Source organism: Serinus canaria, chromosome 19, assembly GCF_022539315.1.
Source record: "Serinus canaria isolate serCan28SL12 chromosome 19, serCan2020, whole genome shotgun sequence".
In the NCBI taxonomy this organism is placed as follows: Eukaryota; Metazoa; Chordata; class Aves; order Passeriformes; family Fringillidae; genus Serinus; species Serinus canaria.
The window spans coordinates 6,687,370-6,709,281 of record NC_066332.1 but is presented as its reverse complement, the minus strand read 5'-3'; the positions used below and the strand labels follow the sequence as shown (position 1 = coordinate 6,709,281).

Sequence of the window (21,912 nt, the reverse complement as noted above, 5' to 3'; positions counted from 1 at the left end):
TCTCTGCTCAGGGCTTTATCTTCCTTCACTCACTTCAAAACTGCTGAGATGAAAGCAGAGGTAAAGCAGCAGGCCTTGTGTTTAGATAAGGAATGTCCTTTGGAGGGAGCAGCCACTTTAACCTCAGAGGAGCGCTCAGAGCTCCTCCTGGCAATGTTTGTTCTCACTGAGGCTGCTGTCAGGATCCTTTGGTGGCTGCTCACTGTCTGCTGCTCCTCTGCAGCAAAGGGAGATGGAAACCACTTCATGCTGCAGCTCTGAGCTGCACCAGCCCTTGGATCTCCTGGCTGTCACTGAGGTGGATGCTCTGTCTCCTTTGTTGGGAGTGGAAACATCCCTGGGAGCCCAGGGATGGAACAGGACTCCACAGAGATGGGCATTTTGTGTATCCATTGCTTTCCTTGGTATTTTAGCAGGAAAATAGTAGAGGGGAGAGTATTAAAGGGAGTGGAGGTTCTGCAGCCTGGTGTCTGTGAGGTGGGAGCAGGTGCCACACCAGCCAGCACCAGGGGCAGGACAAGAGTCTCTGCCTATGACAGCAGGTCAGGCTGGTTGGCAGCGTGAAAAGTCTGAGAAGTGATTTTTATTTCATCTGCCCTCTGCATTTTGGGAACTTCATTTCACACTCTGCCCCACTAAACATCCCCAAACAAGGCTCATGTCACGTGGCTGGTGACCTGGGCACTGGATTTGAACATTAATTTGGCCCCATAACTGATCTTGACTGACTTTTCCATGAGCCCTGGATGAAGGGATCAGCCTGGAGCTGTGGCTGAGCACACAGAGCAGCTGGCAGTGTGACATGCCTGTGTTTTGTTCTCTCCAGAATGCATGAACTGCACCAGGCTGGCTGACATGACCGAGAGGCTGAACACGCTGGAGGCCAAGGTAAGGAGCTGCCTTTATTCACCTCTTCCACCAAAATTCCCAAGAGTTTCTGCTGAAAACCACATCCACTTGGCAGGCCTGGAGGGATCAGTGCCTCTTCCCCTCTCCATGGCAGTGGCTCTGCCCCAGAACATGAGGCACTGTTTGCCCCTAGCCCTGCTCCTTCCCTTCCCCTTCCCACATGGCTGCATCCCTGCCTCACCTCCCCCAAAATAATGCTCAGTGTTGCCATCATGTTTATTTGTCACTGTTTGCCTGTCACACCTGCCCTGCCTCTGCTCTGCTGTATTTCTCCAAGTGCAATCCAGTCCTGCTTTTTTTATCCCTTTTCTGAAGGCTGGGAGGCTCTCCTGCATAGTTTAGTGGAGACAAATATTAGGGGGAGACCTTCACATTGTGGAGATTTGTTTTATTTTCCCCTACAAATAGTTTTAATTTCCACCTACTGGGATTCAGATAAATTGTTCCAGTCTAGCAACAAAGCAGCTGAGTCAGCATTCCCCTTTGATCTGTGGTCCCTCCTGTGACAGCCCACTCCTGGCTGCTACTTATCATGCTTTGGTCCCTTTAAGGCATTTACTGCTGTTATTATTCATTAACTGATGCTTATCAATGACATAAAAGAATTTAGGGAGAAACCTTTGTGGAGGGAGGTGGTGGTTGTGTGGTGTTTTTGAGGCCAGTGCATGATATTATGGTAATTTGGGAATTGTTTGTGCTGAAATGAAGTCTGGAGCCTCCTCAAAGCCTTCCCAGTTATATTTCACTACAGGAAAATGAAGGGGTGGGGGGGAATGAGGTTCTGGGGAGCAGGATTGTTCCAGTGGAAACAACTGGTGCAGTGCAAAGGACCAAAGGGAGCTGGGCTGTCTGAGCAGCAGGGGCTGGCAGTGGGGGTCCTTGGGCAGGGCAGGGCAGAGGGGCTGCTGAGGGACCCCTGTGTGTGCAGTCCTGAGTGCAAGTGAGCCACAGGCCTGGCCTCAGAGAGATGGGAATCAGCCCTTCCCTCCCAGGCTGGGGCCAGCTGGTCCTTTCTTTGCTGTCCAGGGTTTTCTCTTTGGCTGACTGGAGAAGGACAAGCAGAGGCTGTCCTGCCATCACTCCCCACTGCTGCCTTGTGTGCTCAGCACTGGGGGGTGACTGTCAGGGTACCTGCTGCTGATTCTCTGACTTCTGGGACTCTGGCTGGGCCCTCCCAGGGGGCTCCCCTCTCCTGGAGTGGTTCTGTGTCAGGAAAGAGAGACACACTGGATCTTTTTGGTCTTGTTTATTGTTATCTAGAGTGTTGCACACTGTCCACACCAGGCTCAGCACGCTGGAAAAGCACCACAAAAATACCAACAATCTCTTGGTACAAGGGCTTTTCAGACTAAACTATCCAATTAAGCGCTGACACCTGGATTATTTCCCTTTTTAACCCAATAACTGATCCCAAAGAGCTGCAATGGGGACTTTTCCACCCAATGTGGAAAAAAGACCCAAAATGCCACCCAAACCCATGAGGAAGGAGGAAGAAGAAGCCCAGGATGATACCCAGTGCCCTCCATCTTGCTTCCATCCACAGCACGCTAAAAATCCCAAACCCTCAATTTCCCACCTCTAAGTGACACACCTACACTGCTCTCTACAATCTGTTTCACACTTTTGTGGGTTCCAGTCTATTCTGGAGTTTAGGAAACTTTCTCCATGAATGAGGGTCACAGTCAGTGCTCCCCTGGGGCTCAGGGAACCCCAGAGCAGACAGGGAAACATCCCAGTGCCCTGGGTTTGCACAGGTAACAATGTGCAAAGACTGATGGCAGCTCAGCTGGGAGCTGGCAGGACTTTGGGTAGGGGGAAGGAGGTTGTACCTGCCCAAACCCCTTTGGGAAGTCAGGCAGAGCGTGCTGTGTCTCTGATTTAGTGCTGCAGTCAGGCTGTTGGTGCTGTTGCTGTGATGGTTTTCCTTCTGACTTCCCTCTGCTCCCACACAGACCCAAGCTGGGAGCAAGGCTCATCAAAAGGGTTCAGTTTTACAGAGGAAAATGAGTTATTGCCTTTCTTTTTGAAGTATTAAAGACCATGTGTCTGCAAGGAGACCTTCTGCAGCACAGCCCAGCAAGGTCCTTATCAATCTTTTGGCTTCCACTTTGTTTGAAAAGCTGTGGATGCTTTGCAAAAATTGACTGTAGGAATGAAACAGAGAGTGAAGCAACAGTACAGGAGTGCTGGTGCTGTACACAGGAGAAATATGCTGATTCCCCCTTTTTTCAAGGTTAATTTAAGTTCAGTTTGATCTCTGTAGCAATCTAATGAACTCAGTTGTTATTATTCAGCAATAGCTAACATCATTTAAAGGTGCTTATGTTTGTTTGGTGGTGTCTGCATTCCTGCTCTGGATTTTGGAGGAAGATCCCTGTTTCGCTGGATGATCTGGATGTGAAGTTGTCTCTCAGCTGTCCATACTGTCTTCTTGTAATGTCTCATTTCATCACAACAGCCTGAAGCTGTTTTGAGGAGCACAGGAAGGATGGGATGGGCACACACATATCTGCCAGTGCCAGAGGCTGTTTCTCCCTGGATTTTTGCAGGTTTTTTCTGCAAAGGCAGATGTGGAATTTCATCTTCCCCACCAGCAGAGCTGGATTTTCCTGCCACAGTGCTGCTCCCTCTGGAGAGAGCTGAAATTGAGGCACTTTGCTGCTTTTGCCCTTTTGAATTTCAGCCCAGCATGACCAAGGTGAGCTCAGGGGATGGCAAGGGGAAAAACCAGCCTGAGGTTTCTTCTTTCCCCACTGCTCTTCAGCTTTTATAGCAGCCCCTAAAAATGGGGATATAACCAGCAATGGTCTCATCTTTCCAATTACAAGGCTGAGCTGGTTCATCCAAATTGTAAGATCAGTGTCCAAATGAGGTAATAAAAGTAACCCTCTGATTTTAGTAATATGAGAGTTGAATCAGAAGGTGAGAAGCAAAAATAAACACAGAGCAAATGGAATGAAAAATGACTCATTAGGGACCAGTGCTTTTATTGCCCTTGGGGAGGAGAGAGGCTGAGCCATGGCTTAGCTGCAGCAGAACCAGCTCTTCAGGTGCCTCACCTTCCTGGGCTGCTCCAGGATGTCCTTGTGCCTGCAGGAGGGGTTTCTGCAGGGAGGGAGGTGAAGGCAGATGGAATCAGGTTCCATTCTCATCTCCTGTTTCCAGCTACCACATTGTCTCCCCAGGATGGAGCTCAGGGGCTCACCAGACCCACTGAGTGCCAAAGATGGACGGTGCTGAACTGGAAATGTACAGAGCACAGAACCTGTGTCAGGGAGGATGGTGACCACCCTGGGCTCCAGGACAAGAAATGCTGTGAACTGGAAGAAAAGTACCTCCTCCCCAAGCCCCAGCATGCCAACCCTTTTTTCTCTCCTCTGACATCTTAGTTTACACCCCCACAATACCCCTGACCCCATGGAAGCCTCATTGGTGGGACAGCAGAGCAAACCCTGCTTCTATTTCATAGCAAAGTTTCACTTAAGCCAGCACAGCCCCTTAGTGGGAAGTGTGTTCAGCCCTTCCTGAATTTCCTGAGCCTGATGCTGCCCTCCTGGGTCACAGGACTGAGCCCAGACAAACCTGGGAGTGACAGCACTGCCCATGGCAGAAAGAGCTGGCAGGGCTGGAAGGGGAGCAGGGCTGCAGGCAGGGATGCAAGTGGGGCTGGCAGATTTGCAGGCAGAGCTGCAGGCAGCTGCACACAAATTCCTGCTCATTTTTCTCGCCCAGTTTCTCTAAGTGAGCACCACCACAGAGCTCTGGGCAGCACAGTATTAATCCCAGGTTTGGGCTGGAGTTGGAGTGCAGTGCTTGATCTGAGCTGATGTAAGCCAGCCCTATCTCCTGACACAGCTCTTGTGAAGCTCGTGGCATTTCACTTCCAGCTTTAATTCTTGGAGATAGCATTACATATCCAGTGTCTGATTGATTCATTGTGTGATTGATAAATGACATGCATAGTTTTTGCATGAAAACAGCCCCTGTAATGTGATACCCCACACAGAAGATTCTGGAAGGTTTTAAAGAAAATCTTTGTACAGTGCAAAGTATTTGATCAATTCATTGCTATTTTTCTGAAATCAGCCCATTTATTTAGGAGAGATTACCAACAGCACCTTCACTACCTTGTCTTTGGATGGTAAAAGATCATAACTTGGAGTTTTAATGTGATCATTGTATGAAATGTTTCTGTATTTCCCTCTTCTCCCAAGCAATTACATTAAATACTGGCAGCTGTCTGGGATGTTTTATGGGGTTTGTCTTTCCTTTCTCTGATAGACAATAAAACAATTCCCTGCTGTAGGGGAGAAATATTTGGAAGATAGCAAATGTTTCACAGTGCTGTGACATGGCAGAGAGATTGGGAGGGGAACCAGAACTGCCTGGCTGTGAGGCTGCTGCTGGCTCTGCAGGATGGACATGAGCAGCTGCTTGAGACTTCAAGGACTTCCATGGATTTTCCATGTTCTGTATGTGATAGCTATGAGCTGGTATTTCCTTTCCTTTCTGAACAGGAAGGTAGTATTATTATTATTATTATTATTATTATTATTATTATTATTATTATTATTATTATTATTATTATTATTAATCCCTAAGGTTTCCTAGTGGCTCTGTGCAGAATCTGTTTCTCCAGCTCCAGCAGTACACTGAATTTAAGGAGAATTTGGGTTGTTTCACAGGTTGCTATATAATAGCTGGCTGGTTTCTGGTAGCATTAACAACGTGGAATCAGTCCCTGTAAAATTTCTAATTTAATGCTGAGTTTCTGCAGGTCACTTAATGACTCAAATGTCCCTAAGAATAAAAGCAACTCCCTAACTGATTTTTACAAGGAGGTACCATGGATCAAAGCTGGGTGGGCAAACTGAATTTTGTGTAACTTTGCATCCATGTCTTGCTTTTTAGCTGCTCTGCAACAGTCCTGATGATGAGGCAGTTTGGGTACTGACCCTTCTCTCATTTGGGCATCCTGCTGTCTTTCAGAATGATAGTTTAAATCCTTTCCCCCTAAAGTCAAGCAATTTTTGGACCTTATTTCTTATCACTGTTGGACTGAAGGAGCAGTCTGTCCCCTAAGACTGTTCCATGTGTTTGGCCAATGCTCTAAATCGTTTGCCAGAACAACAAAAAGGCTGCAAAGGCCTCCTCATCCACCATTCCCTCCCACAAAGTCTTTTAGTTACAAGTTTGGCATTTTTAGCCAAATGGATTTAATATTTTCATCAAATAACTTTGCAAAATTCTCTTTTCCTGACACGTAACTCAAGTTTGCCAAGCAAATTCTGTGTCTGCTTTAGGAGATACTTTTGGTGTGTTTAATACCTGGGAACACTGTTTACAAGCTTGGATTTTTAAAGAGAAATACATTTGGGGACAAGCAGTAGGTTTTGTCAAGGGAGGTGGATGAGGAGCCCAAGGGATGTGCTCAGATCCTTTTGTAATTCAGTGTCCAAATATTTGAATTTCCACTTGGTTCTAATCAGAAATTCTATGGGAGCTTCATAAGTAAAGTACCACTGTGAGATTAAAACAACTTTGGGTCCTTTTTCTTTCAGCTTGCACTGAGGTGAGCCAGGAAAGGCCCAATCTCCTCATCTTTTCCCTCGTTCTGCTCTCTCCCAGCAGCTTTTAGAGCTCTGTGGAGGAGAAGAGCACACAAGGCACCTGAGCCTGCTCGAGGTGAAGCCCTGAGCTGACCCCTCCTCACCTGGGGAAGCAGAGCTGATCCCAAAGGCATTGCTGGGCACAGGAGGCACTTGCTCAAGACTAAATTCACCTCAGGCTGGGCTGGTTCCACATCCCTGGCACTCCTACATCCCCAGCAGTCCTCAGATATACCTCGGGCAGAGGAATTTTGTGATTTTGAGGGTGGAAGGTTATAGCTCCCTTGTATTTTTATAGGGTGTTTCACAGGAACAAATCTGATTTCACTCTGAGCTCCCTTGTGTGCTTTGTGTACATGGCATTGCTAGATCCTCTCCACATCTGGCTCCTTGGGGTGCCAGCTGTGGCAGGCTGGGGTCTCAGCAGCAGAGCAAATCCCACTGGGGAGCACATTCAGAGGAGCTCCCCAGTGCCTCCCTGGACCACAGCCAATCCTTCCCTCCAGCTGCTCTCTCAAGCAGAGCCTCCAGGGTCTGAGGAGCTGCTGAACAGTACCTGTGTTTTGTCTGCACTGGGAGGGCAGCTGGGCTTTTGTGTCTTCTCTGCCCTGATTCCCCTCCAGAAGGTGCCTGCTGAGGAAAGAGTTGCATTTTCCATCCTGGTTTTGGAAATCTGGTAGCTCTCTTTGTAGAAAGAACAAGAGCTGTGCTACCTGACAGAAGCCTTTGGTCCATGTTTCTGTCACCATGCATTATCTGGTGACACAAACCTCACCTTTTATCTCCACTGAGTCACTACAATGCCATCAGCTAATGCTCCCCCCATGATTTATCAATGCAAAAACTTCTCCATGCCCTAATTATCTTGTCCCTTTGGCCAAAGCCTCTGAGATGTTGCAAGTTTGAAGTCACCCAGATTCTCTGGGCAGCCAGTTCCTCAGATGTTAGTGGACACTCACTGGATGTCTTTTGGCTTTTGAAACCAAGCACTTGTGTCAGTGCTGGAGCCTTGTGTTCACAGGTCCCACTCTGCTTTGAGAGAGAGACCTTCCCCATCACACTTTGTCAAACTCCCTGATTAGATCTGTCTTGATGAATGATTAAAAAACTCTTATATTGCCAAATAATTTGCTATGAAGAAAGATCTGTCCAACAAGTTATGTAATTTACCATTATTAATCAGCTTGTGTCTCCACAAGATCAAGGGAACCTTACTTTACACTGGAATTTTTAGCTGATGAGTTGGACTTATTGAGTTTCTCTCCCTCCTCTTCAGCGAGAGATGGAAGGGAGTTAATTTCACCAGTGCTTCAAGAGACTAAATATCCCTTGTTTATTAATTAATAATATCCATCTGGATTTTTATCCAAAGAAAAAGCATTGTGAGCCCTGTCATATCAACTTTTAAATCTCTGGAAGCCTAGCTGCTCTTCCCTTGTTTCTAACACCTACCTAGTTACAGGACATCAGGAATGTGAGCAGAGGACAGATGATGGGAGGAGGCTGCCTTTGTGAAATCTTTTTTTGATGAGTGGGAACAACAAAAACAGGGTTCTGGAAAGCCACTACAAGCCAAAAAAGGTCCTCTGACACCAAACATCTCAAGAAGATGAAAACCGTCCTCCCATTTCCATTGTCCCTGGCCTGAGCTTTTGATCTGACGCAAGAAATGTGGTATTTGTCTGAAGTTGAGAAAGTTTTTGCTGGCCAATGGAAAAGGAGGAGGTGGGTTGAGTAAGCTGGGACTGAGCTCCAGGCACACAACGCTCGTGTCCCCGCGGAGCGCCGGGAGCGGAGCGGGATCCACAGCCAGGCTTCCAGCCCCGGGAGTGGAGCAGAGCCAGAGCCTGCCCTGGGAGCCTCGTGGGTCTGGGATCCCCAGGGTGACCCTGCAGCCTCTGGAGCTGACCCTGAGCCTTGCCCAGGGCAGGATGGCCCCTGTGTTCTGAGCAGCTTCTGCAGCTGACGTGGCTTCTACGCGCTGTTGGCAGCAGAGGTGGCCCCATCTCAGTCCCTTCCAGCCTCCTGACCCAGCTCAGCTGTGTCTGACCTGGGTCTGAGCCAGAGACAAACCCTCTCTTGCCAGAGGTTCCAGTTCAGCACGGCCATTGAGGCTGATTTGAGGTTTTCCTTCCACACGTGCAGAAAGAGAAAGGTTTGAGTGTTTTGCTGAGTTGAGGCTGTCCTTCAACTCAGACTGCACATTGCAAAGTGGGGAGGAAAGGGTTTTTTGTGTCCTGCAGGGATCTGCTATCCTGGCACCACAGGCAGCAACCATTGTCCTCCTCTCTGCCTTCTCTGGTTGGCTGGTGAGTGACATCATCCAGGGCTGCAAGACATATTTCATTTATTTGTGGTATGAGGATGTTTTCTGCCTTCATTCTTCAAGGAGGTAGAACTTTTGTGTTGGAAGTTGTAGCACCAACACAGGTGGGCACTGCTTGCAGTGAGGATTCCCTGTGAAAACCACACATTCTTCCCTTGATGTTATCCCTCTCTCTACCTCAGCCCTATTGAATAGAAAATACCAAGATTTTAGTACTGAGACTTTAATACACTGCACATTTTGCTAATTTTCTTTCTGGCTGTGAGCCTCTGTGGTATCATTTTCCAGCAGTTTACTCAGAGGGCTTGAAACTTTCTTTTTTTTTTTGTTTAATGAAAGTGGGAATTCTCCTTGAGTCCCCTGACTACAGCAATGGCAGCCTTAAGAAAAACAGAACGTGACAGAAAGTGGATGAATGGCTCCAGTGCTATTGCAATAATGTGTAAGGAGCCCATTTGTGCTCTGTGCTGTGTCAGCTGTGAGAGGACACTTCTTGTTGAAAGAGCTGTGTGTAGTTTGAGATTTTTGAATGTGACTAAATCCCTTGTGCTTCTCCTTCTTTAGCTTGGCTCTGTGGATCTCACGGATGTGAGAGCTCTCCTCTTTCTGCTTTATTTCTTTTGGGCATTTTTCAGTCCTAATCATAAAAACTAGAATTTCTCAGCAATTTCAAGTCTTGAGACTTCCTGACCTGTATCATTTCATGCCCAGGGAAAATAAACTTGTTACTATGGTTTGAGCCTTAATGACTGCAAAGTATATATAGTCAATTTATAACAGTGCATGCTGGATTATCCTGTGCATGGCTTTGCAGCTTTTACAGCATTTATCAGCAGAGTGCTCATTTCCAACATGTTGTTTTAATGAAAAGGATACCGTTGCCACTGTTTTGTGTTGATTATGTGGTAACACATTTTTATTATCACCCATAAAAATGATTTGGAGCCGTTCCACTCCAGATGCGACCTTGGGCAGAGCCGCGCTCGCGCTGCCCGCGAGGGCCACGGGCCCCTGTGGTTTGCTGGGTTCTGACCATGGCTGCAGGGATTTAACATCCCTGTTCCCACAGCTCTGCAGAACACTGGCCAAGACAGCCCCTGTGTGCCCCTTCCTCGCAGCAGGAGCATCCCAGCCCTGCCCTGGCTGCAGCCCCTCTGATTTGCCACCTCTGGGGTTACTCTGCCTTTCCACCCGAGCACATTTTGGCAACGTCCAGATGTTTGCTGGGGAAGTGAAAGGATGATATAATAAATAATATAAAGTGATGCAGAAAAGGTCTTCAGCTCACACTTGGGTCCCATGGCAGTGGAAGTTAAGCACAGTTATGGTAAGGCACATGCTTAAGTGTTTGTTGAACTGATAACACGTTTCCTGGAAAGTCTGAGGAATAAATCACTGGGTAGGAGCACAGAGTGCAAGAGGCAGATGGAACTGATTCCTTCCTGCCTGGCATCAGTCAAACCTGGTGAAGAAAAGCATTGTGACCTATTCCATTTTTCTGTACTCAGAAAGCAGGACTCTGGATCTGTAAATAAAGATCCTTGCAATGAAGGAAGAATTTTGCTTGTTTGCAAGAGTGAGGTTCAGTTCCCTTGCACTTAACCCAGCTCCCAGTTTAATTAGTTTCTGATTCACCCCCATCAGGCCAGTACATTCTGCAGGAAGTTCATCATTCCTGGCTCTGCTGCAGTGCTGGCTCTCACCAGGCCTTGCAATAAAGAAGTGATAAACCTTGTAATAATTGCAAGTTAAAAACAAACAAGTGGAGCCAAGTCACTCTCATTTATAATTGCAGTGTGACTTCATTATGTAAAGACAACACAGTGTGTAAAGGCTGAAACTTCTAGGGATTTAATGGAAAGTTTGAGCCATATTCCCTTTTATTTCCCTTATCCCTAAATTAGTATTGCTTAGGTGGTTTTCAAACAGGAAAAGATGATGCTGTAACAAACCTCAGTGCTGCATGCCTGGAAAAATGTTCCTATGTTAGAGACCAACTCCAGTTTCCTAGAGGCTACCAGTGGGCAGGGAGCAGAGCCTGATGGACACCTGGACCATATGGGGAACATGGGGTCACTTTGCCAAGGAGGGAAGGTTGTAAATGGCCCAGACACCTCAGGGATGCCTGCTGGGATGTGGGTTTGTCTGAAGGTTGTGTATTTGCAAGGCCTAGAAACAGCTGTGAGTTTTAGCAATATCCTATTGCTTCTAAGCAGAGCTCCTTGAGTAAATAGTCTGTTGTTTTTGTTTTTTTAAAATTTGTTTTAAAGTTAAAGCACATGAACTCTTTAAAAGCTTAATCTTCTCCATCATCTGTGCCTTTACAAGCAGTACTTGTCCTCTGTTTGCTACCCTGGACTTTTAGTTACAGCCCTTCACCTCATCCCAGCTGTCAGTAATTTCTGATTTTCTGGCTCTGTGTTTGAACACCAGAGCCCAAGATGCCTGTGACTTTGATTGTGACCCATGGAAAAAGTTACCAACCTTATATGAAGATCTACAAGCTTCATAAGTAGAATGTTTAAGTAGAATGCCAGGTAATTTATCACAGAGTGAAAAATAGATTTTTTGGGGGTTTTTAGAATGGGGTTCAGGAGGCAAGATGGAAGAATGTGGGTGTGTCCAGCCTTTCTCCTTATTTTTCTTGGCCTCCATCTTCTGCTGCATCTTTTAGATTGGTTTAGAATAAAAGCTCACTGTCTAACATAAGTGATTAATATTAGAAAGTAATTGTAAATATTGTACATGTAGTTTTTAGTATAAAAAGATAACACCGCCCTGGGGGCAGGCAGAGTGCCTCTGACTGATCTGCTGAACAGACCTTGGCTAGACAAGAGAAAAAAATTTATAGATAAGGAACAATAAACAACCTTGAGACCAAGAACTGAAAAGCTCTGACTCCTTCTTTGAGCACCAGGCTGAGAAAAAAGACTTTCTAACCAGTCTCAAAGTCACTCTAACCAGCTAGAAATCCTGAGACTGATGGCAATAAAATCCACAGCCCCATTTCCAACCTAACACAACCCACACCTCTGGGCTGGTGAGCCCCTTGCTGTGAGGACCAGCTGAGCTGTGTGTGTTGGTTGGCCTGTGCAGATGCTGCTGCTGGAGGCTGCAGAGAGGAGCCCAGCCCTGGAGAACAACCTGCCCATCACCACGGGCACCACGGCCACGTGGAACGAGGAGCTGCTGCCCGACGCCTTTCCCCTGCTGAAGCCTGGCACCAGCCTCAGGAAAAACCTGCCAGCTGTTGGTAAGCTCTGCCCAAAGCACCCTTCCTACAAACACCATGCCTTTGGGGCAGCTAAAAAGGAGTCTGGGTCTGCCCTCTCCTTGGGAGCTGCAGAGGAGAGGGGTTGGGAAGTCTCTGCCCTTCTCTGAGTTCAGCCAGAGCAGAGCAGGGATGGGCTTGGAAAAAATCCACTGAAGCTGCATTTTGCCAGCTGTGGTGACCTGTGGCAGCCACAATTTCTGTTGGCACAGTCATCTGCTGGGAGCTGACTTTGGGTCACTGCTGTTAACCCCAGCAGTGCCACTGTGTGTTTCAGTGGGTTTGTTTTAAGTCCAAAGATTGTGGATTTTGAGGCCTGGACACATCAAAACATTCCTGAGGAAACTCCAGAGAGCCATCAGGATCACAGTGAGACAGTTCCTGCTTACCTACTGAGCACCAAATGCATTGTTTCCCAGCCTGGGAGCAGTGCTGGGGGGTAGAGGAATGGCCTGCATGGGTCATTCTTGGTTTTATTAGGATAAAAAAACTTTCCCATGAATAGCGGCATCAGTTGCAGTCTGCTTTATATTTTCTAAATTTGCCATAAACACAATGGGCTGTTTTATGATCCCTCTTGTGGCATGAAAAAAAAATACACTTATAAGAAACTCCCCCTCTGAGCCCACTTGGCCAGACAAATCCCCACACATTGAATTTTCTTGACCTTGGCATCTTTTTTCAAGATCCCTGCTCTCTGCTTCCAAAGCCCTGTCTGTCTGTCTGTTGCTGTGCTTGCTCCCAGAGCAGTTCTTTATTCTTTAGGGCCTACTTTGCTTTTTTCTTCTTTTTTTTTTTTCAGTTTTTTGGCCCAGGCAGTTTATTATGGCAGCAGACTTGGAGCAACCAAAACAGTCCAGATGTTGTCCCTGTTTATGATTTGTCATGATGCCACAACATGGAGGGAGGTTCACTAACAATATGTTCTGCAAACCCTTCTCAGAACCACAGCCACAGCTGCCAGGAACTGAATTAGAGCAGCTTCCCCAGTGTCCATTATATGCTCATCTGCCTTTTCCATGGCATTTATTTTTGCTGTGGCAGTGCCTCTGCACCTGCATTTTGCTGCACCAAAGTCAGCCCAGCAAAATTCTGGTGACTCTGGTTCTTCCCTGCCAGATCCTGCCCTCCTGAGGCTGCTCACACGTGGTCCTGCCCTGCTGGGCACAGAGCAGTGGCTGCCTCTCCCCCAGGTTTCTGGCAGTGCTGCCAAGCAGAGCAGCTCCCCTGCAGCACTTGATCAGCCCACGGTGCAGGGTCAGCACCTCCCAGCCCTGCAGCGAGGCCAGGTGGTCACTGGTGGTCCCCTCCTAAGGCAGGTGGTGATGTCTGAGCTGGGGGTGAGCCTGTGGTGTCAGCCAGACTCCAGGCTGTGTGTGTGTGCTGCCAGGTGTTGTCCTTGCTCACTGTTACCCTCTGTTTTTCTGGCCTTGATTTATTTAACCTGGTGTGGAATAATAACTGTGGTGTAATAAAGGAATCAGGAACGCACTGGAGCGTTTGGAGCCAGGCCAGTGTCTTTCAGCAAGGAGAAATAATCACTTCAGTGGCTCATTGACACTGCTGGAGCCCCTTCCCAGCCTCTGTGGGCTTCAAATCCTTGCTTTGCTCGAGAGCTGTGGGGATATTTCATGGATCTGGGTCTGTATTTGGCCTCCTTCCCTCCCCACACCAATCTGTGTCCATGATTCAAAGCCAGCCAAAAAAACTCAGTGTGGATTTTGGTGGAGTGAAGGGAACTCCACACAATTTAGGATGGAGGGGAGCTGCCCATTTTGCAGGATTTCACCACCATGCCCTGACTTGCTGCTCCAAGCTGCCCCCAGGTTCTCTTACAGGGATCTCAGGAGATCTTTCATCATGGAGGATATTGGAGAAGGTGGAAGTCAAGCCTGAGTGTCCTGGCTGATTTGGGGCTGTGGGAAGCAAACCCTCTATCCCTCCCACCCCTTCCCCTGAGCCTTTTGGGAAGCATTCCCTACTCTGCCCTGCTTCTGTGTGTTCAGCCAAAATAAATCCAGCCCTTCCTTGCATGCCATGCAGCTGGAGGGACCAAGGGCAGGGTGCTGGGGCTGACACAAAGGTGGCTGACACGGACAGGATGCTGTGAGCTCTGCAAGGGTTTCTGGATGACCCTGGAGCTCTGGGCTGGCTGATGCCTCTCCAGGCTGAGGTCCAGGAAAACTTGCTACTGTTTATGAGGGTGGTTATTCCTCCTGTGAGTGACAGGGCTGAGAATAGACAATCATTTAAAAGCAATCAGTGCTGTTGAGACAGCTGCAGCACTGACCTTTCTGATCAGCTTGTTAATCAACAGAATACATTTTTCTGAGTATTAAGAAAATATATATACTCTGGCTGAGCCAGTTGGCAGCAAGAGACCTAATTTTTCATATATCTCTATTTTTCTCCTATTCTTTTTATTATTATTATTATTATTTTACCCTGTCCTTCTTGAACAGCGCCTAAAGGACACAGAGGTGCAGAGGAGCAGCTGATACCACAGGGTAAGTTCATAGTTTCTGCTATTTCTCTTTCAAAGCTCAAACTGTTGTTGTGCCCAGTCCTGTACTTATGTCCCAAAAAGCAGAAGGGTCCTGTGGCCAGGAGCTCTTTGGAGCCTCACAGATGTGGAGGCTGAGTTTGTTCTTTGGGTTTTATCTGACCATAGGCTGCTTTGGTTGGAGAGGCCAAACACCAGTTTTGTCACCTCTGAGACATTCATTCCCCAGCACACAAGGGATGGAGAGGCAGATCATGGAAGCACATGTGGCCAGAGCATGTTCTGAGTGATGGGAGAAAACCTCTCTAGCTGGTGTTACCTGCTGGGGCACCAGGAGCCTCTGGGGATGTCAGGACATCACTTTCCTCTGCTCCATATGAACAGAGCAGCTCCTGTGCAGGGAAACCCCTGGGGCAGGAGGGCAGCAGTTGCTGTGTTGCAGGTTAATGACAGAACCAGGGAGAAATCCAGGTCTCTGCACATCTGATTTGGTTTCCAACAGTAGATTACTCACCTTCTGCCTTTTTAAGAATATTTTTCCTGTGGTCTTTTACTTCATATTGTTTGGAGGATAAACACTCAGCAGGGACTTCAGCTCTCTGGAAGCAATGCCACTACAGCAGAGCTGATTTATGCCAGCTGAAGATTTGGCCTCCCCCCTTTTCGCTGAATCCTTCCCTCTTCCTTCCCCCTGTTGCACTTGTCTCTTTTGAGCTGGTAACACCATTTGTCACCAGCATGAGCCCTTGCCTGACTCATTACCCAGTGCTGCCTCTCCAGCCTTTCCTTCAGCTCTTCCCCCTCCAGGGAAGAAGTGCCAGCTTCTCTAAAGCTCTGCTGCAGCAGTGGCATTGAGGATGCTGCAGGAGATGATTGCTCCTGGGCTGCAGGACTCCATGGGATTGAGTTATCAGGTTGGACTGAAGGATTGAGGGTGATTTCCACAAGTGAGGGAATGTTCTGGCCCACACTCAGCAGCACAGCAAAAGTTTCTGCTGTTCTTCCCTCTGTGCTGCAAGTTGCTGCAGTGAAGTTTCAGGTGTGCTGGGGTATTTTAGGGGTAGAAGCTGTTTCCAGTGCTGTGAAGAAATGCCCTTGTTTTCCTAAAAGGGCTCCTGATCACCTGCCTGGGCTTCCCAGGACAGCATCCCCTGCCAGGGGAGATCCATCCTTCTAGCCATAGAAAAGGCTGCATGTGGTTGTGGATAAGCAAATTGAAACCTGGCCTTAATTCCTTATTCAATACTCAAATCAGATCTTTATTGATGACTGAATGTAACAAAAGTACAGGCTCACACTTCCACACAAAGCCATTGAGAAAGTCATTTCCTCAGTCTGCCCAGTTTCATCATAGATTGGAGGAGGAGAGATTTCATTTTTGTAAGAAAAACCAGTTTGGACATCTCTGCAAAATGGAAAAAAGAAAAGAGGAAGGGGAATCTTTCCAGGGGGGTATAATATTGGGGGATTATTGCTTTGTTCTGAGAAATGAGGAGTTTGGGTGAATATCTGAGCTGACAAGATTTTGTACTCCAGGTGAGCTATCCCACATCTAGAGTGGGAATTGTACCCAAATGTGGGAGCTGCAAATCTTGTGAACCTTGATGTGATTATGCAGCCCTGCTCCCTGGTACCAGCTGGGAAGGTGCTGTCCAGCTTCCTTCCTTTTCTGCTTCTCTCCCTCCATTCCCATCCATGCTCTCCACCCCCATATGCAGCATATTCTGCTGGCACTGCTTTTGGGGGGTCCAGTACCTCTCCTGATACCTGGGAAAGAGAAAGAGACTCCTAAAGAGTTGATCAAACCTTAAATTGCTCTGTTGTGTTGTGGTCATGTGTAACACATGGACTAAAATCTGAAATCTGAGTGTGTTGAACTTTGGACTCATCCTGATCTCCCTCTGGCTTTGGAGCTTGCATCTGCCACTGCTTTCAAATCCTCTGAGCCCTTTGGTAGCCCAGAAACCAAGGGCCTCTGACTCTCATGGCTCTGACAGTTAATGCCTTTATTGTAACCATTAACCACCTAATCTGAGCAGACAGACCCACTTGCCCACACCTCCAGGGCATTAAAGCTTCAGTGCTGTTTGCACAGTGTTTAAATGTCTCTCCATGTGAGCCCCAGATCAGCAGTGTTCTTCTGAACAACACCATAAAATTGCCAGGTGTTGTTGTTATTTTGATAGTCTGGGGGAAACAGCATTAAGATTTTATTTAGTGTCACCAGAAGTGGTGACTTTGGGATCACCAGTGCTGCCTCTGCACCTCTCCTGGGCTTACTGGGGATCTTGGTGGGCTTGCCAAGAAATGTCCCCAAGGGCTGCAATCACTGCTCCTGGTGCTGCCCTGCAGCCCTGCTCAGTGATGTTCATTACTGACAGCCAGGTCCTGCATAAGTTGTGGGGCATTAACGGGATGAAAAACCTGTGTACAGCACAGAGCCCTGAGAGATGAATGATCTCAGGAGAAACCAGGGAAACATCACTGATACAGAACCTCTGTGTGCTGTGAATGGAGCAAATGGGAGACAAGTCTGATTGTCTTTGGCAAACCTATTTTGTGTATTTTGGTACTCTGGGGTGGCCCAGGAGTTTTTGTGTGTCTGGATGAGCCCAGCAAAGGACACCCAGACCCTGCCAAAGCCATTCAGGCCTTGGGAAGGAGACAGTGTGGGCTCAGTGTATCTCTGCCCAGCACATCCCAGCTGGGGGTGCACATCCTGCTGACTTTTTGGGGATGGTCTTGTGCATGGGGATGTGCTTTTTCCTTGCAGGATTGAAGGAAGAAGAGGAGAAGCTAAGTCCAGTCTGGCTTGTCTGGCTTACCTGCCAGAGAGCTCCTGCCAGCAGTGCCCCCCTGTGTGTGCACTGCTGCATTTCTCCCCTTTGCAGCACTGAATCTCCTCTGGTTTTGAGGTTGCTGAAGCCTCTCTGACTCAGCAGTGTCCTAATTTCCTTTCTGAACATTTCCAGGGATCCCAGGCCAGGTTGGTCCCCCGGGCCCAGTTGGCCCCACTGGGCTCCCAGGACCTCCAGGACCCAAAGGAGAGAAGGGACAGCCTGGGGAGAGGGGCCCAGCAGGGCCACCAGGTGAGTCCTGTGACAAGAGATGCTTCACTTCATACAGATTGTCTGTGACAGCAGCTCAGACAAGGCCAGACACACAAGATGGAGCATCTTCAGTTGGTATCAAATCCATTCCAGTGAGTCCCCTGGGAGCTGGAATCAGCCAGGAGCTCCTAGGGCAGGCAGCCACCTGCAGGAGCAATGTCTGACCCTGGGATTTCCTGTGCAGCAGGAGAGAGCCTGTCCCAGAAAGCTGCAGAGGAGGATCATGTTTCCCCATCCTGCTCAGGAGCTGTAAGAACGAGCCTGTGACCTGTCAGCCTTTGGAGCAGAGCATTCCCTGTTTAACCCTCTCACTGGGTGCCTGGTTTAACTCCCTTTTTTCTTCACCATTTGTGTCAAGCTGTCAGATGCCAGGATGTCAAACTAATGATGCTTTTGTATGTTAAGGGAAAAGGTTATGAGGCCATTCTTTCAGAGAACACTCCATTCCTGAGCTAGGAGTCTTTCTTCATTCCCCAAATGTTCCTGAATGTTTTGATGAAGGTGATACTGCACAGTAGGTGCCAGACCTCAGGCTCTGTGTTCTCTGTGCCTCAAAGGCTGGGGGCCTTGTGAGCCTGAGCTTGGGTAACATCTAAAACTCTGAAATGTCTTAAATGTGAGAGCAGCCCTGAATGCTTTTTGGCACTTTCTGGCAAGCTGTCAGTGGCCAAGGGCTGGCCAAGGACGTGTCTGCTTTTTTTGATTTCTCAGTTTGCCAGGAGAGCCTTGCAGCCCCACAGGACATGTGATCTGTCTGCTCCTGGACTGACTCTGCTTCCTGGCAGGGAGGTGACACAGGTGTACCTGGAGGGAAGGAGGATTTGATTTCACACTTTGCTGCCTGTAGTTTCTCACTCAGCCTCAGGGACAGGGGAGATTTCACTCTTTCAGCAATTGGGCTGCTCAAAGGCAGCACCTCTGAGCCAAGTCAAGCTCTCTCCTTTGCAGAGGAAGATGCTAAACAAAACAAAAAAAAAAAAAAGGAAAATTGGGAAGCTGTTTCTATTTTCCCCACCCTTCTATGCAGTTCAGGACAGAAATCCTTTGTCTTCTTGCTGCCTTTTCATATGATAGCATCATGAGCACATCCCCAAAGGCCTTAACACTCCTCTCCTGCCTCTCACAGGGATGTTGGGACCTCAAGGACCAAGAGGACTTCCAGGAGAAACTGGAATCCCAGGTCCCCCAGGTCCTCCAGGGCCACCAGCCACCCCAAGCCTCCCTCTCACCTTCCAGCAAGGGGTTCTCTACTCACTCCAGCCCACAGCTGAAAAAGAAAGTAAGTTCCCTCCTTATTTCCCTGTTCTCCTGTGGCATCAGCAGAGTGGGCAGCACAGGGCAGCTCAGCTCTGCTCCCACCTCCTTGCCAGGCTCTGCCAGGCCCTGGGAGCAGCTGGACATTCCCTGCATTGTGTGATCTCTTGGAACCCCCTGGCCAAGATGGAGCATCTTGGGAGCTACGGGGGTTCACCTCTCCAGAATGAAGAACCAAGTCCCTGCTCTCCTAATCTGTCAGTGAGAGCAGGTTTTGGAGGGTTTTGTTCTTTGTGCCTGTTTTTCTTATAGGTTCATCACAGATTTGGGGAGGCAGCTTGGTGTCTTGTCAGCTTCCATCAGGAGTGGGAAGAGGGTCTCTGGTGAAATGACAGAGCTCAGGTAGCACCACCTGAGAGAAAGGGCAGGAGGGATCCAGAGGGGCAGATTAGGTGCTGGTGCACCACAGCTGTGGGGTTGGAGCCCTCTTGGTGCCACTGTTGTGGTGTTGGAGTGTCAGGGCTGCTCAGGAATCAGCAAGGACTAGAGATCTGCAGCTCTGGAATTACAACAGACATTTAACATTTAATATCTGTTCAGTGTGTCTCCTCCCCTGCCCCTGCAGATGCTTCTTCCACCTGTGCTTCTGATGCATCCACATTATCCCACATCCACACAAAGCACAGAATTATGGACTGGAGAGTCCAGACTGACACCCTGATTTATCCCTTCCCTGTAACAGGAGGGCCAGGGTTTCTTTGTGCTTATGCTGATTTAAAGCATAGATTTATTTGATTTGTGCTGTGCAGGGCGAGCAAAAGCTTTCTAGGGAAGGCACATCCTGCACTTGGGTTGGAATTCTCTCAGATTTGGGCTTGATTCTCCTGGTGCAGCCCTGTGGAGGTAACAATGAGGGAGCAGAGCTCAGCCCTTGCTCTGCTGGGTCTCCCACCTCCACTCCCCCAGAGCTCAGCTGTGCCTCTTCCCCAGCTCTGCTGCCCCTGTCCAGCCTCAGAGCTCAGTTGTCTTAGTTACAGCCAAGGATTACTAAGTCTCCCCATGTCTGACAGTTATCTCAAGCTCTCCCTTCCCTTCCCTTCCACCCACTCTGCTCTCCAGACTCCTTTTCCCAAAAGTGAACAGATGTATTTTTAATTTAGGGAGAATTTTAACAGCTCGATTTTGTATTCAGTTACTTAGGGTGTATGGGCAGGATGAATAACTGGGGTTCAATCCTGAGATTTTCACCAAATCCACATCAACATGCTGCATTCATCAGCCTGGGAGCAAGGAAGTTTTGCATTGCAGTTGTCTCACTCCTCTCAGGGTCACACATTCTGCCTTTTATTCCAAGTGATCCCTGAGGATGGGTTGGGTGCTGCTGCTGCCCCCTCCCTCCAACCACCCTTTGAATTAAACTCTTCCTTGTGATCAGTGGATAAATTAAAAAGTGAATAAAGGCCTCCCAGCTGATGTGTGAGGAGGGTGAACTCAGTGTTGTGCCCAAATAGGAGAGGATAAATGGTGGATAAATATTTCTGTTGTCTCTGCCAGCACACACAGGGACTTGAGAGCAGTGAGGAGATGGTGACTGCTCCATTTCCATCCCTGGCATCCCTCCCTCCATGCCTGTGCATTTCTTGGTTTGCAGAAGGAGTAGCCCAAACCTTTATGACACTTTTTCTTAATACAAATCCAGCTGCAAGTATCTGTGTCACCATGACAATGTTCTGGCAGTATCAAGTTTATTTTCTTACCATTTTTCCTCTCTGTTGGCTGATTTTGCCTTCCACAGGCTGGTGGAAGGCTTATCTTCTGCCACCAGTAAAACTTAGCCTTGTAAATTCTGTTTAGCTTTTTAAAAATGTATATACTTGCTTTGAAAGGAGCACATCTGAAAACTATAAACACAAAATTCCAGCTGCTGACAGCAGAGGGAAGCATATTCCTGCTAATGGGAATGAGATGTGAGAGCTGTATCAGGTTATTGTTATTATACAGACTTTGGTTCTGCCTGAACATGGTTAATGCCTGTGCCTTTATTAATTGCAACAAGTTCCTGTTGGCAATATTTATCTGTAGGCAGAAGCCAGAAATAGGGAGACAAATATTTTCTCAGTTTCCCTGTGCTGTGGTAAAAGAAATGGTCCCATTTTTCTCCTCCAGATCAGGTAGCAGAAAAAAAAAATTAAGACAGGATTACTTCATTTCCATCCTGTCTCAACAAATCAAGGCCATAATGGGGGAATTTATCCCTGAGTCAGAAAGCTCAGCCCTCAGCCAGAAGCTGAGCTGCTGTTCCCCACTGCTGGGGCTGCTGCTACTGGGATCTCTCACTTGGCCTGCCACTTAACAATGAGTGATCATGGTCTGGAGGCAGCTCATTCCTATTCCTTGTGCTAACATTGGTGATTTCTAGGGAATAGTTAGGGAAAAGAATGCAACTCTCACTCTTGGGGGCTGATTCCTTCCAGCTCAAAGATCTGCCAAGGACACATGAAATAAAATTAACCTGTTTTTATAAAATCATCACTGTGGAAAAAGAGCTCCAAGATCAAGTACCCAGCCCCACTAAACCATGTCCTCAAGGGCCACAGCCCCACATTTTTAACACTTCCAGGGAAGGTGTCTCCACCACTCCCTGAGGGGAGAGCCAGGGGAAACTGAGGCAGAGCAGCTGATGGTGTGCCCAGCATGTCAGAGGTGATGAGGGAGAGGATCTGTGCAGCAGCATCCCAGCCAGGCCCTGACTGAGGAAGGAGAACAGAGCAGAGGAAGTGAAGGGGAAGGAGAAGAGAAAAGGAATAGAGAAAACTGTGTCCTTTCCAAGTGTGCCCTGAGCTGCCTCTGCTGCTCTGGCTGAGCAGCTTTCCCTGTGTCCTCCAGGGCATTTCTGGGCTGTTTCAGGGTGTCTCTGTTCCACTCCAGAG

At 48.0% G+C, this 21,912-nt stretch overlaps 1 protein-coding gene across 7 annotated transcripts in view; it reads left to right on the top strand.

The window, feature by feature from the left end:
• COL26A1 (collagen type XXVI alpha 1 chain) overlaps nt 1-21,912 on the top strand; it is a 170,522-nt gene that overhangs the window by 126,910 nt on the left and 21,700 nt on the right. For all 7 annotated transcript variants that reach the window (XM_050981796.1, XM_018919312.3, XM_050981795.1 and 4 more), the window contains 5 exons: nt 827-888; nt 11,941-12,097; nt 14,578-14,622; nt 17,591-17,707; nt 18,855-19,007. In XM_050981796.1, the coding sequence (XP_050837753.1) occupies nt 827-888; nt 11,941-12,097; nt 14,578-14,622; nt 17,591-17,707; nt 18,855-19,007 (534 nt within the window). The remainder of the gene's footprint in view (nt 1-826; nt 889-11,940; nt 12,098-14,577; nt 14,623-17,590; nt 17,708-18,854; nt 19,008-21,912) is intronic.